Genomic DNA, 16,171 nt, shown 5'->3' on the forward strand with positions numbered 1-16,171 from the left:
ATCTTGAATAATTTAGTCTCAATGAATTGGATTGTGGTCTTTACTAAAACAAAAATAAAAAACATTGTCTAATTTAATGACAATATTTAGAATCATAATCTGACTTTTTTTATTTAATGTTTCTAAATATTTTATTAAATTTTTATTATCATACTAAACAAGTTTTGACTTACTAAATTAATTTTAATGAATAATAAACATTTGTTTTTTATTGACCAGTGAGGCCAACAATAGGTTGGAATAATTATTGGTAAAAAACATCAAATATTAAGTTTACCATCACTTTCTGCATTTCATTACTTTATCACTTTCAACATTATATTTGACACAACATGTTTTATATGATGGAGCATTTATTATTTAATTTAATTTGACATTTAATAGTTTATAAAATTAAGCCTAAAAAGGTAATTCATAGTCAGAATGTAATAATCATTAGAATATCATAACAGATATAAACAACCTACCTCAGTTTTTTTTTTTACCTAAAAATATTTTAAAGAAAATAGTTCTCACAGCAATAGTCAAGGGACTTCCAGTTAGGAAACATACTGCAATAGTGGTATGTGTTATTGGTAATTCGGGAGGTGATGTTGCTAATTTTGTGCTATCTTTTTCAATTGTTTTTAAAGTTGTGGAAGATATTGTAAATTAAGAAAGAGAAATGATTATAAAACATACTGGTCAATTGCACTCAAAATAAACTTGTTAAACTTGTTCAATCAAAAAATAAATCAAGTTTTTGTCCAGATGGAATAAATGAGTGGAAATAAGAAAGGAAGGGGGAGGGGGAGAAAAGGGGTATTAATAAACAGGAGGGTAGCAATTTTTATTTTTATTTCTATAAGTGAGTTTATATTTTTTAATTTTTAAACCAGTCTCAAAAATTAGCAAATAATAACTATAAAATTATTATTTTTAGTTTTGAGATACAGCTTCTTTGTTCATAACAAGTAAAATAAGAGTTGCAGAGTCGCAAATGGACTCCTGCTTTATATCTCTATTTTTTCCTGTTCTCTAGTATCCAGAGGCTCTAAACATCTTGTTCGACTTATGATCTGCAAAAAGAAAAAATTTCATATGACTTAATGACTTGGAACTTATTCCTTTTAAGTCTGGAGTCTGGAGTCTTTGCCACCATACCGAAGGACTCCGGGTTCAAGTCACAAAAGAAAGTAATCTTTTTGGGACTTTCAAACCGAAGTCCTTTTTGGGACTCCACATCCCTGAGTAAAATTTAATAAACGGGGGAAAGGGGTTTTAATAAGCTTATCAAACATGAACTTCTGTTTATTAAGCACTTAAGAGTACCACCTTTTTTTTCCTTCGATTTTTCATAAGGGTTGTTTTACAAGACCATTCTCCAATTCTTAGTAACAACTCTACCTAAACTATTCAGGGCGGTTTCTAAAAGAAAAAAAAAATCAAGCTACATTAGGATTTTTGTAATTAAAATTGCCCCAGTATAGTTGCAGCAAAGGTCAAAATTACAGGTGTGATTTGTTGGATTCCTTGCTTCAAAATATGCAAGTGACCAAAACCATTTATTAAAATGGTTGATTTTTATTGGTTCAAGGCAAAGTTTAAATAGTCATATCTTTGAAACCATATGGAGTTAGATGATAAAATTTTGGAAATGCTCATAACTTATTAAAATCTTTTAGTGGTGTAAAAATTTTTTTAAAAAATTAGAATATTTTCACATGGTATTACCCTTTTGTAAAGAGTGACTCGCACTCCAGTTCATAAAGTCTGTTTTTAAATGATGAGTGACCTGCATAGCGGTTCATCAACATTTTTGAGTATTCCAAAAAATCCATGACAAATGGGGAAAACTTTAAACATATTTCTGAAATGAAAATCATATCTTAAGTTGATTCTTTAAACTGTTTGTTAATTACATTTATTTTTAGATTGCTCAAAAATCAATTTTGAAAAGTGGCTAATAATTAGGGTTTGGGAGAACCAGGCATTTTTAGACCCAACCAGTCCAAGTCGAGTCTAAGAATATTTATTGGGTTCGGTTGCGGGTCCAATACGTCTTTTTAACTTGCAGTTTTAACTATAGCATGAAAGGATTTTTTGTTCTCACGCCGATTTTTAAAAACGGATTTCGTATACGTTAAGGAAAATAAAACAACTTTTAGCCAGTTCAACGTCTAACGTAGATTAGTATATTATAGTAGATTACTATATTATTCTATACTTTTATTATACCAAATAAACTTGACATTACCTTTTTAAAAATATCCCATTTTATAAAATGCATGTAAATATACTAGCAAAAATAAACTCAACTTAATTAAAATACTTGCAAGTGTTTAATACAAAACAAAGCTATTATCTTTACTTAAAAAATAAAACTTTAAAAAAACTAATGCACTTAATGAATTGTCCGATAATCTAGAACGAATTCTTGTACAGAAGTTGGATGCTACAGAGAATGTTTGTTCGGAATTTGTTGATGTTGGTTTTATCGTCATTAACGCTTGATACAATTTTTCTGAATATGCAGTACTTTTTTCAGTTTTTGAAAATAATAAAAATTATTTTTTAATATCAGCTAATTTATCTCTGCAACTTGGCAAAATTGGACATTTCGCACTTTTTAAAATCTTATGTAGTTCTTCCTCCAATGTTAATGGTAGTGTGTTTCCTGTAGTATTTTCGTTATTTTCAGCTGAATACCCCTGTTTATGTGTGTTTTGCTGTTCTTCATCCTCACCAAATAATCTCTTTAGTAAATCTGTTGTAAATTATCGTATTCTCTTTGAAAGCATAGTACCATTTACAAGAGAATCTAATAGCTCTTCTATTTCTTGGTTTTTATGACTATTTATTCGAGTTTTCATCGCTCTCTACTTAAATTACCATTGGATTCTTTTAATTTTCTTAACATAAAATCAATTGCTAATCGGGCTGTTGCAAGATTAGCATCGTCTCTGCTAAGAGCTTCAACAGTTAATAGGCTTTAGAGTATTTTCCAATTCATTTAATAATTCAATATTAATATTTTCTATTAAATGTACACTTCCAATATCTTGCAGAGCTTCTTTAATGATATAAAATAATTTTAAAAATCTAGATATCATTTCGATCATTGAGTTCCAACGAGTTCTTATGTCTAACACTAGCTGAAGTTCATTACCTAAAACTATTTTGATCTTCTCTTGCAAAATATTATTTCTCACAGAAGAACTTTTAAAAAATTTAACAATTATACGAACACTTTCTATATTTTCTTCTACATTGCCTAAATTTGTTAATTCAACTTGTCCGTACTTTTCAACATCACCGTCGCTCTCGTCAGAATAATAATTTTTATCTTGATCATCATTAATATCATCTTGACCATAGTCATTTCAATCTCCATCAACGTCATCTTAATCTTGCAAGACGGTAATACTTTTCTTTTTATATAGCACATCACAAACAGCTAAGCGTATAGTGTGATTCAAACACAAATTATAGAGACTAGGAGATTCTCGCCCAAATTTTATCATTACACTTGCACCGTCGCTGGTTGAACCAGCTATATGTCTTTTAAAATTAATATTACATGTGTTTAAATGTTGTTCTACTTTTTTCAACTAACTGTACAGCTGTACACGAGTTAAAAATTCTCACTAAACCCAGATTATAAGCTTCAGAGTCAATTCCATGCAAATTGGTATTTAGATATTTCCGAATTTTCATACTCGTCCATTCATCAAGTGTAATGCTAAATTGTCAGCCTTCTTTAATTTTTCTTGTAACAATTCTAATATTTCCAACTTCTTTTTTTCATAAAACTTATGAATTAAATTCATAACATATCTTTGGACTTTAGGAAGATTATAACTTGATTTTACTAAACTTTCACAAATAAAACTAGACTTTGTAATCGCCCTAACTGATATACGTACTAGAAGAATTAACTTATTAACTTCAATCTTTCTAATCAAAAGTTTTTATATTAGCAAATGCTTTTTAAACATTTTCTTATATAGAAACATAATGTATTAGCAAATCCTTTAAAGCATTCGCTTATATATATAGAAACATTTGATTAGAAAAAATTTAAATTATTAAGTTAATTCTTTTAGTGTGTATTTGGACATATATGGAAACATAGATAAACTTGAATTTTAATTAAAATATCTAAAAAGCCGTGGCCAAGTTCAACTTCAAGTTAGATTCACAAACCCTACTATATTTTTCTAGAAAAGGTAGGGATCCAGCTCGACAACGCACCGCTGCCTACGAAACAAGGCAAAACATTCAAATCATGAGACTCGCTGAGCCTTAAACCGGGTATCGGATTCGGGTATTTACCCACAGACTCGCTGAGTCTGAGTTCCCGGAACCGAAAAACCCTATTAATAATAGAAAAACCATATTGATATATTAAGGTTACATAAGGAAATTTATATATTTTTGTTGCTTCAACATGATATAAATTTGATCACATAACCAAGATAATTTTTTTTTGTTTTGATATTCTAAAAGCCAACTCTTTGACAAAAAAAAGCAAAAAAAAAAAAAAAAGCAAGATCTTATTTGTAAAATTCTGACAAGTAATTTTTGTTTTTGTTTTGATTATGCCTTTTGATTATTGCCTTTCATTTGATTTCCAAATTTGTTATTTTGCATGCAATTATATAGCAGTTTTTAACTCGAATGGTTTAAGTTTCAAATGGATTAATTTTACATACAACATAAATAGCAAATAACAAAAATTAAAAGAAAAAACTAAATAAATTCTGAAATATAAATTTAGAATAATAATAATTAATTGTAACATTTGAAAATAAATGATAAAAATCTTGCTCATAATTATTTTTTTAATTTATTGTTACTTAGTTACAAACTTATTTATGTTATATGTTTATTACAAACTTATTACATGTGAGAGTTGTGACTAATTGTTACATCTCTTGCAACCCTATGACTCTGAAACTTACAGGTTGCTGCACTGTGAAGCATGTTGAACAAAGTTCAATTAGGGTTGTGATAGGGTTTAAACTTTGTATTCCTTACTTACAAAGCGCGGGCTACTAAAGCAACTAAAAAAGGTAGATTATTATATAAACAGGTAGTTAGAAATAACAGACTGATTATTATTTTTCAAATTTTACTTTAGTTTTTTTTTATTTATTTTTTAGTTTATTTCATGGAAAAGATTTAGCGAATTCAAAAAACTCCATAAGACATTGAAAGCTGATTTTGAAACAATTTTTTTAAGTTATCCTGAGTTTGCAAAAAGTAAAGTATTTGGTGAGAATATTCAACTTTTTAGTAGGACTAAAGTATTAAGTTTTTGGAAAAAAATGTATTTATATTTATTACATATTATGTATTATAATATACTAGCAAAAGAGGGTCCATAAAATGGGTCGTGGGAACTAGGTATTTTAAATATGTTAACTCTTTCTGTTAGACTTTTCATGTAGCAACTTTTTTATTATTTGCAAAAAAAATAAGCAACATATCTATAGATAAAAAAAGTATTCTACAATAAATTCATTTAAAAAAATTCATATATGTGAAATTCTATATTTGAGTATGATAATAATGGGTTTAGGTTAGTCTCCCCTTTTATTTTTAAATAGTTTGATGTATTTAATTATATGAGTTATGACTATGCAAAAATTATTAAAAGTACTAAAAAAAATACTAACAAGTTGAACTACAACATTGCAACAATATTTACTCTCACCTAATTGTAAGGGAGGAGCCTAAATAGTTTGGGGTAGTAAATATAACAGTTAAAATTGATTGATTGTGGTGTTGTAATTGTTGGGGTGGTTGGAGATACCTTTGAGTTATTGTTGATTGGGAGCATGGTCAAAATATATGGGGAGGGGGAGGTTATATATTTAAATTGATTCAACTCTTACTCATAAGCGCATATTTTATTTTCATTTGTTCATTCTGGCGAATACAAATTTTTCTATTGTGTTAAGTGTTAGGAATCAAAAGTAGCAAATTTGAACATGGTTTTAATACTAAACTTTGTATAAAACTGAATTTTAGTATTGCAATAACAACTGTTGTTTTAGATGGTTTTTTAGCATCAAGTATAACAAATATCTTTAATTTAAATAAATTGCAAGTAAAAATTTTTTATATTTTAGGCATAAAAATAAAATAGTATGCTAACATGAAGTGTAAATATAATTTAGCCGAGCAAAAAGTAATGGTAATTCGTTGAAGTATGAAGCTGACAAAAAAAACCTTTAAATTAACAAAGCAGTTTGGAATACAAACAAAAGGAAGTGGGCAAATCGGCTATATACAAATATTTGTTTGCAAATTTTTTACTGGAATGAAAAATGTAATTGTAAGGAATTCAAATCTGCGACAAAATTTGTTATACACTGTCAAGAAAAACTTGATAAAAGCTAATTTTCAATAGAAGACATGACAGTAAAAGCCAGTTTGAAGCCAGAATGGCAGTAAAAGCCAGTTTAGATTATTGGGAACTGTCCCACTAAAAAGAGCCATTGGAGTAAGATCAGTTTTATTTGATTTTTTTTCAACAACTTCACTTCCAACAAGGCTGCAAGCAACTGCTATAAGAGTTAGAAGTTACTGGAAGAAAAAAATGAAGTTTATAGAACAAGATAACGGTTAGCAGACTTAGGAACAGTCACAGAAAAAGGATGAGACTTAATTGAATGACGAGTAACACGAGAATAAATTTTAGTAGATGGCACAAGAGACGCTAGCTCTTTAGAGCAGTGCCCATTATGGTATTTATAGAAAAGAGAAATAGAAACAACATTATGACGGTGTGATAATGATTGGCTGCAAGGTCTAACTATATTTACAATGCGTTTTTGCACCTTGTCTAAAAGAGAAAGGGTATCATTGGAAGATCTGCCCCAGATATGGCAGGAGTATTCCATACAAGGACAGATTTGAGATTTGTAGAGATAAATAATAGAATCCTGAGTAAGAAAGTGTCGAGCACAATAAAGAGATACAACTTTAGCAGATGGATTTGATATATGGTTTCCAAGAAAGATCGGAAGTAAGAATTAATCCTTGAAAATGAAAGGTAGATGACTCATCTAGTACATTTCCATTTATAAGTATAGGAAGATCTAAATTTTTACGATAACGATTTGCTGAAAAAAATTGAGTTTATCTGAATAAAAGTTCACCAGCCACTGTGAGCCCCATGCTGAAGCAGAAGTGAGATCCTTTTCAAGCTCAAACGCCCTCACTAAGCAATCAGAGAGTGTTGGCTTCTTACCATGACAAGAATAAATGGTAGTATCATCAGCAAACAATACCACTTTAGATGTGAGAATATCTGAAAGATCTTTAATGTAAATTAAAACGAGTACAGGGCCAAAGATAGAACCTTGAGGAACCTCTGAAGTTACAGGATATGAAGAAGAGTGCTGCCCATTGATGACAACTTTTATATTTCAATTGGAAAGGAAGGTTTCAATAATCTTAAAGATGTTACCAGATACAACGTAAGAAGAAATCTTATGGAGAAGACTAGCATGCCAAACTTTATCAAAAGCTTTAGAAATGTGAAAAGCGATGGTGTTAACCTCTTCACCTTTATCTAATGCACGGTAAAACCTATCGGTTATTTCTGTTAGCAAATCAGCTGTAGAACAAGAAGATCGAAATTTATATTGATGATCAAGTAAGTTATTAAATTTGAGTTGAGAGATTAAGTGTTTGTTAATAAAAGATTCAAAAACCTTGCTTATGATAGGAAGAAAACTAATAGAACGGTAGTTAGATGAATCAGATTGCTCTCTAGAATTTAAAAAAAAAGGGATAACAGATGCCCCTTTCCAGCAGGCTGGAAAACAAGACTCTGATAAGCACTTCTTAAATAGTTTTGAAAGTATAGACGATAGTACACTTCTGAGTACACTTCTGCAAGACTATAACAGGTATGTTGTCCGAACCAGAAGCTGTAAAAGAGTCTAAGCAGGAAATCACTTAAGATACAGAAGCTAGAGTAATACAAATGTCAAGCAATGAATCAACCTGTTTGTCAGATATATCAAGTAGAATGCAACTAGTGAATCATATATAATATCATAATCATTATATTGATGAAAAGTTCTTAGCAAACAATTCAGCTTTGTCTTTAGATGAGATGACAAAATCTAAACCATACAAGAGAGGTGGAACAACAGATTTGCCCTTATTATTGATACTGTTAAAGATTCTTCAGAAGTCATGAGAGCCTAACTTTTGAGATGAAATACAAGATTTTGTGACCTGAGAATAGCAGATTTTAGCGTTAGACAAAGCCTTTTTACAATGGTTTCTAGCAGTAATAAACAAACATCTGTTTTCTGTAGAATTGTTTTGCTGATAGATATGAAGGTAATGGTTTTAATTGGAAATTGCAGCAGCACAATATGAGGAAAACCATGGCGAAGAGTGAGGCTTGACTTAAAATTGTCAAGAGGGAATAAAAGATTTTATGCCAGCCTGAATCCAAGAAGTAAATGTAAGAAGCACATTTATCAGCAGGAAGACGAAAGATTTTTACTCAAGGGCTGTCACAAAGAAAATCATAGAAGGAGTCCCAGTCAGCTTTAAGGTAGTTGTAAGAGTTACAATTATAGGGGGATTCAGATTAGGAGATAATAGTTTCAGAGAGATCAAACTGTGATCGGAAGCACCTAAAGATGAATGTGGAGAACCTGAGCACTGACTAGGATCAGAAACAAGACACAAGTCAAGTTAGAAGGTAAATGGTTTGGTGTCTGAAAAGCGAGTTGGAAAGTTGACTATTTGAGTTAGGGATTGAGAAAGTTAAAAGTTGTGGGCTTTAATGTGATGATCATTAAAGTCATCAGTGTGATAAGCATTAAAGTCACAGACAACAACAATATTGGCTGGTTGATAAAGAGAAAGGGCTTGGTCAATATGATCAGAAATAACATCAAAAAGAGTGCAGTCCTGCGATGAAGGAGAGTGTTATAGAACAAAGAGAAAGGTGATAGAGTGAAGTGGTGCTAAGCAAAAACATATAAAAGAATCTTATGATTCTTACGATTGTAAATGCCTAGGCCAAGTATGTGTCTATTAAAATCTTTATGAATTAAAGGAAGATAACCATCAACACTAAGATCACAAGATGAGACAGCTGAACTCAAATTAGTCTCACAAAGAGCAAGTAGGTCTGGTGAACTTTGCAAGAGATAAGACTAACAGTAGAAAAGTTTCTTTGAAGACCACGAATATTAGTGACTGATAAGTTTAGGGAACTTGGTGATGACGATGGTTTTTTGTGTTTTATAGTTTTTGATACTTTATTTATTTTTAAATTTGTTAAAGAACTTGACTCAAAGCATAGACAGTACTCAGTACACTATTTAATAGCCCAAGCAATTGCCTTGTTACTATGAATAAACTCTAAGCCGTAACAAAGGGCTCCAAATGTGGTCTTGGCAATGCACACCAAAAGTACAAACAAGGACACCATTCATGCGCAGCATGGTACTGTTAATACTTTGATATTTTTCAGCTGTTGATGGAATCAGCCTCTCTGAGAGCTACCACAGAGTTCGGGAAACATGACTACCAGCCGGCCTCAGAACCATAAAACTGAGTTTTAGAGCTGTACCCTCATTAGGAGATAATAGAATGAGTTGCCTAGTCATAAAAACAGAAACCCAAGCAAAACTCGTGCATTGAGTGAAGAAGATCCAGCATTCAACAATCTAAACTGCAAACAACTTATTAATAATACATCTGTGCCAGCCTAATAGATGAAGAAGGAGTGCGAGGCTGGTCAACAGATAGAATCTGTTTACCCATTAAGTCTTTGCCTAGGAAGCCTTCTACAAGACAATAGCCGGATACAATTAATCTGGCAAAGATAAGTATTTTTATTGAGACACCATCTCTCACCTTTACTCAACCAAGAGCCCCAAGGCAGGGGGTGTTTTAAGTCAGAGTTGGCATCTTCCAGCCTTTGCTAGGCAAGCAGCAGGATATGAAGCAGATTGTACTGGGTTACATGTTACCAGTAGCTAGATAACCTGACCTGGCAAAATATATATATATATATATATATATATATATATATATATATATATATATATATATATATATATGTATATATATGTATACATATATATATGTATATATATATTTATATATTTATATATATGTATATATATGTATATATATATATACATATATATTTAAATATATATATGTTGTGCAAGATCTTTAATCATCAGGCAAGTCGTTAATTTTTTGTCAAATGTATATCATTCTGGGTCTCAAAAGTAGCGAAATTTTTTTATTTAAAGTATAAATAAAAAAAATATTTTTTCTATAAAATTGTTTTTTTTCAATTTAAAAAAAACAATTTCATAGAAAAAAACAATTTAAAAAAATGTTTTTAAAAAACTTATTTTTTGTTAAAAACAATAGTTTTTAAAGTATAAAATATAAACCAATATTCTATACATTCAATAATTTTTTTACATTTAATAATTTATTTCTAAGAAAACACATAGTTTTCTTAGATGATGATCCAAAGATAGAGAACAGTATTACTTTGTGAAAGAAAATCATTATTTATTATGTAAATGATGCACAGTAATGACTGTTGCATATTTTATAAAAGAACTCTAACCATCTTCATTAGAATTTGTCTTCAAAGGTAAATGGATAAGGATCTTTTTAACCCGCTAGGAAACTAGGAAAAGTTATAGTGGTTTTTTATCATACAATTACAAGGTTTTCATCAACAAATTACCAACTATTCAAGTGGTATTTTTACCTTCAAAGCGAGTTATGTTTCATGACTATTCTGCTTATCTGCCTCCAGAAAATCCAGAAAAGTCTGTATTTTTCAAAAAAGTTTTTTTTATTATATATTAGTGGTGGCATAACTCGGGATGTACAAGAAAATGGTACCGCATATCATAGAAAAAGCAAAGCTGCTTACAGAAAAAAACAAATGTCACTCATGTTGGACCTTCTTACTGAACATCTAGAAAAAATACCATTGCCATCTTGGGATCAGATGATGCAAATGCTCGACTATGCTATGCATGGGATGAAGTTTATAATAAAATTGGTTGATAAGATGGGGCGACTGAATAAGTGCGAATTTCATAACTGCGAATCTGCATAAGTGCGACTGGCATAAGTGCGAACTGGCATAAGTGCGAACTGGCACAAGCGCGAACTGGCATAAGTGCGAATCACTTGCAAAAACTGGCATAAGTGCAAACTAGCACAAGCGCGAACTGGCATAAGTGCGCCAAAAGAATTTGCAAACATTGGCATAAGTGCGAACTGGCATAAGTGCGAACTGGCATAAGTGCGAAACAATTGCAAAAACTGGCATAAGTGCGAACTGGCACAAGCGCGAACTGGCATAAGTGCGCCAAAAGAATTTGCAAACATTGGCATAAGTGCGAACTGGCATAAGTGCAAACTGGCATAAGTGCGAAACAATTGCAAAAACTGGCATAAGTGCGAACTGGCACAAGCGCGAACTGGCATAAGTGCGCCGAAAGAATTTGCAAACATTGGCATAAGTGCAAATTGGCATAAGTGGCGAATTGGCAAGTTCGCACTTATGCCAATTTGCAAGTAACGTTAGAACAGGTGCGCTAAAGCAAAATATTTTTCTTATTTATTTAATTTATTTATTTATTTCGTCGTTAAAAAAAATAATACAACGCTGTGTTATATAAATAGAATCTACATGACCGGGGCTAAAAGAATACAATATTTGCCTTATCACGACGCCCCGACTTGTAGGGTTACTTTAAAAAGGTGCATTGTGTAAACCTAAATATGAGATTCCAGGTCAGGAACTCAGTTTAAGCTGTACTCAGTTTGAACTGCATGTGAATCATTTCAATCAGTCCAAATCTCTGTAGAGATTTTTGCCTACATAATAACACACATACGGGTCTATATAAAACTAAGCATTTGAAGCTTATATAGCATGTGATGCAGTGTAATTATGAATCTGATATAGCATGTGATACAGCATAATGATAAAGCTGATATAGCATGTGATACAGCATAATGATGAAGCTGATAAAGCATTTGATACAGCATAATGATGAAGCTGATAAAGCATGTGATACAGCATAATGATGAAGCTGATAAAGCATGTGATACAGCATAATGATGAAGTTGATATAGCATGTGATACAGCATAATGATGAAGCTGATAAAGCATGTGATACAGCATAATGATGAAGTTGATATAGCATGTGATACAGCATAATGATGAAGCTGATAAAGCATGTTATACAGCATAATGATGAAGCTGATAAAGCATGTTATACAGCATAATGATGAAGCTGATAAAGCATGTTATACAGCATAATGATGAAGTTGATAAAGCATGTGATACAGCATAATGATGAAGTTGATAAAGCATGTGATACAGCATAATGATGAAGTTGATAAAGCATGTGATACAGCATAATGATGAAGTTGATATAGCATGTGATACAGCATAATGATGAAGCTGATAAAGCATGTTATACAGCATAATGATGAAGCTGATAAAGCATGTTATACAGCATAATGATGAAGCTGATAAAGCATGTTATACAGCATAATGATGAAGTTGATAAAGCATGTGATACAGCATAATGATGAAGTTGATAAAGCATGTGATACAGCATAATGATGAAGTTGATAAAGCATGTGATACAGCATAATGATGAAGTTGATAAAGCATGTGATACAGCATAATGATGAAGTTGATATAGCATGTGATACAGCATAATGATGAAGCTGATAAAGCATGTTATACAGCATAATGATGAAGCTGATAAAGCATGTTATACAGCATAATGATGAAGCTGATAAAGCATGTTATACAGCATAATGATGAAGTTGATAAAGCATGTGATACAGCATAATGATGAAGTTGATAAAGCATGTGATACAGCATAATGATGAAGTTGATAAAGCATGTGATACAGCATAATGATGAAGTTGATAAAGCATGTGATACAGCATAATGATGAAGTTGATAAAGCATGTTATACAGCATAATGATGAAGCTGATAAAGCATGTTATACAGCATAATGATGAAGCTGATAAAGCATGTTATACAGCATAATGATGAAGTTGATAAAGCATGTGATACAGCATAATGATGAAGTTGATAAAGCATGTGATACAGCATAATGATGAAGTTGATAAAGCATGTGATACAGCATAATGATGAAGTTGATAAAGCATGTGATACAGCATAATGATGAAGTTGATATAGCATGTGATACAGCATAATGATGAAGTTGATAAAGCATGTGATACAGCATAATGATGAAGTTGATATAGCATGTGATACAGCATAATGATGAAGTTGATATAGCATGTGATACAGCATAATGATGAAGTTGATATAGCATGTGATACAGCATAATGATGAAGTTGATAAAGCATGTGATACAGCATAATGATGAAGTTGATATAGCATGTGATACAGCATAATGATGAAGTTGATATAGCATGTGATACAGCATAATGATGAAGTTGATATAGCATGTGATACAGCATAATGATGAAGTTGATATAGCATGTGATACAGCATAATGATGAAGTTGATAAAGCATGTGATACAGCATAATGATGAAGTTGATAAAGCATGTGATACAGCATAATGATGAAGTTGATAAAGCATGTTATACAGCATAATGATGAAGCTGATAAAGCATGTTATACAGCATAATGATGAAGCTGATAAAGCATGTTATACAGCATAATGATGAAGTTGATAAAGCATGTGATACAGCATAATGATGAAGTTGATAAAGCATGTGATACAGCATAATGATGAAGTTGATAAAGCATGTGATACAGCATAATGATGAAGTTGATAAAGCATGTGATACAGCATAATGATGAAGTTGATATAGCATGTGATACAGCATAATGATGAAGTTGATAAAGCATGTGATACAGCATAATGATGAAGTTGATATAGCATGTGATACAGCATAATGATGAAGTTGATAAAGCATGTGATACAGCATAATGATGAAGTTGATATAGCATGTGATACAGCATAATGATGAAGTTGATATAGCATGTGATACAGCATAATGATGAAGTTGATATAGCATGTGATACAGCATAATGATGAAGTTGATAAAGCATGTGATACAGCATAATGATGAAGTTGATATAGCATGTGATACAGCATAATGATGAAGTTGATAAAGCATGTGATACAGCATAATGATGAAGTTGATAAAGCATGTGATACAGCATAATGATGAAGTTGATATAGCATGATGCAGTATAAAAACAAGCATCCGATGCTAAATTGAAAAACCTTAAACTGATTAAAAAAAAAAATTTTACCTTTTAAAATTAACTATTTAGAAAATGTTTTTGTTGTTGTTGCTATATTTATTTATCAAAATTTAAAAATAATTCAATAGGTCGATTCGATAAAGATGTCATTGAAGAAAGGCGTCTTTCATCAATACAGTTGATGAACTTCATTATCAAGTTTCCTGTAATGGTTCAACATCCTGCTTTTCAAGTGTTTATTAAGGTACTTATTTTTTTTGAATGTTTTTTTGTGGTTTATAATTTAACTTATTTTTCTACTAAGATTTAATTAAAAAACATTTTCATACCAATGACCTGTTTTCTTTATGTTTGAAAATTTTGAAAATCATTTTTCCTCATGTTTAAAAATCAAATTGAAGAAGTAAATTTTGTTTTGCATAAAAATTTACTTCTTCAATTTGATTTTTAAACATGAGGAAAAATGATTTTCAAAATTTTCTAATGATTAGATATTGATCTGAAATTTTCAGTGCTTGCTTTTCTCATATACTTGTGCCAAGTTATACAATACTTTACTGGAGTTGTATGATACTACACTCATTATTTATTCATCCACTTTAAATTTGTCTTAAATTTTTAGTAAAACTATTTTTAAATTCTTTGCATTTTTAGCGGCCATTTAAGAATGGAAAGCGCAAACAAAGTCTGAAATTTTATCAATTATTTCATGAAATAATTTAATTGAACTAACTTTTTTGTCATACTTTAAAATAAAAGAGAATATTTATTTAAATATTAAAAATATTTATTTCTAATAGTTTACGTTAAACTTAATTTTTGATGTTCCATTTAATGTAAGAAAGTTTTTATTTCAATTTCAATATTATTATAATGTCAAATAATTAGTTGTCAATTTTCTTTTATAAAAAGAAAAGACCTTCAACTTCAAAATCAACATCATCAGTTTCTTTACCTCTTACAAACAACCAACAAGTACCTCAACTTCTACCAGGTAATAATTTAGTTGTTTGTATAAATATACACACACATTTACTTTGTTGGGTTTAGACCTGGACTGTCATAGTATGTTTTGCACTGTTGACTTAGTTTGAAATGTTGTTTATTATTGTCTTTTTAAAACAAATTAACTAGCAAAAAGGGTGCAAGCAACCAAAAAGGGTGCAAGCAACCAAAAAGCAAAAAAAGCGAAGAGAATTAAAGAGTGAATGATAAAAGACTTAGAAAATTGTAAATTGTATAAGTCAGGAAAACTTTTAGACTAGAGAAAATTCTAAAGCATTAATGTGCATAGAAATAAAATCTAGATGAATAAAAGTTTTTTTGAGCATAAAGGAACACTTCAATAAAAAGGTGCAGCTTAGCTGAGTGAGTAGTCACATGAGATTGAGTTTTGGTTGATAGAGATGATAGCTTACTTGATCAACAACCAAGATAGTATTAGTAGAAAAGAGAAAGAGGCGCAACCCTATGACAAAGATTTACCGCACAGAGAAAATTTTTAATTATCTCCTTATGGTAATGAATTTTTTTTTTAAATACAAAACTCTCAAATACAAAAAAGGTAAAATATATATAAAGGGAATATATATCAAATTAATCAATCAAGTTTCTCAGGTTTCTTAACATTTTTAACATACTTTATTGGAAAGCAGCTCAGATTTTGTAACTAGAGCAGATCCAACAACATTTACAATGCGTTTTTGGACCTTATCTAAAAATGAAAAAACATCATTAGAAAAATCACCCCAAATATGACAACAATATTTGTATATATGATTTTTATGTAAGATTTATAGTGAGAAATAATCCCATATCATGTTGATTAGAGGACTGTGTAAGTATGTTACCATCAATATAGATTATAAACAATGTTGCAATAATTTT

At 30.5% G+C, this 16,171-nt stretch overlaps 1 protein-coding gene across 1 annotated transcript in view; it reads left to right on the forward strand.

Moving 5' to 3' along the window:
* The window catches only part of LOC101237435 (ribosomal protein S6 kinase delta-1), a 69,933-nt gene that overhangs the window by 20,652 nt on the left and 33,110 nt on the right, over positions 1–16,171 (forward strand). Inside the window, exons 3-5 of the mRNA XM_065806233.1 lie at positions 5,145–5,256; positions 14,413–14,528; positions 15,197–15,278. Coding sequence (XP_065662305.1) covers positions 5,145–5,256; positions 14,413–14,528; positions 15,197–15,278 — 310 coding nt within the window. The remainder of the gene's footprint in view (positions 1–5,144; positions 5,257–14,412; positions 14,529–15,196; positions 15,279–16,171) is intronic.

The sequence above is a fragment of the Hydra vulgaris genome, chromosome 09 (genome assembly GCF_038396675.1).
Source record: "Hydra vulgaris chromosome 09, alternate assembly HydraT2T_AEP".
In the NCBI taxonomy this organism is placed as follows: Eukaryota; Metazoa; Cnidaria; class Hydrozoa; order Anthoathecata; family Hydridae; genus Hydra; species Hydra vulgaris.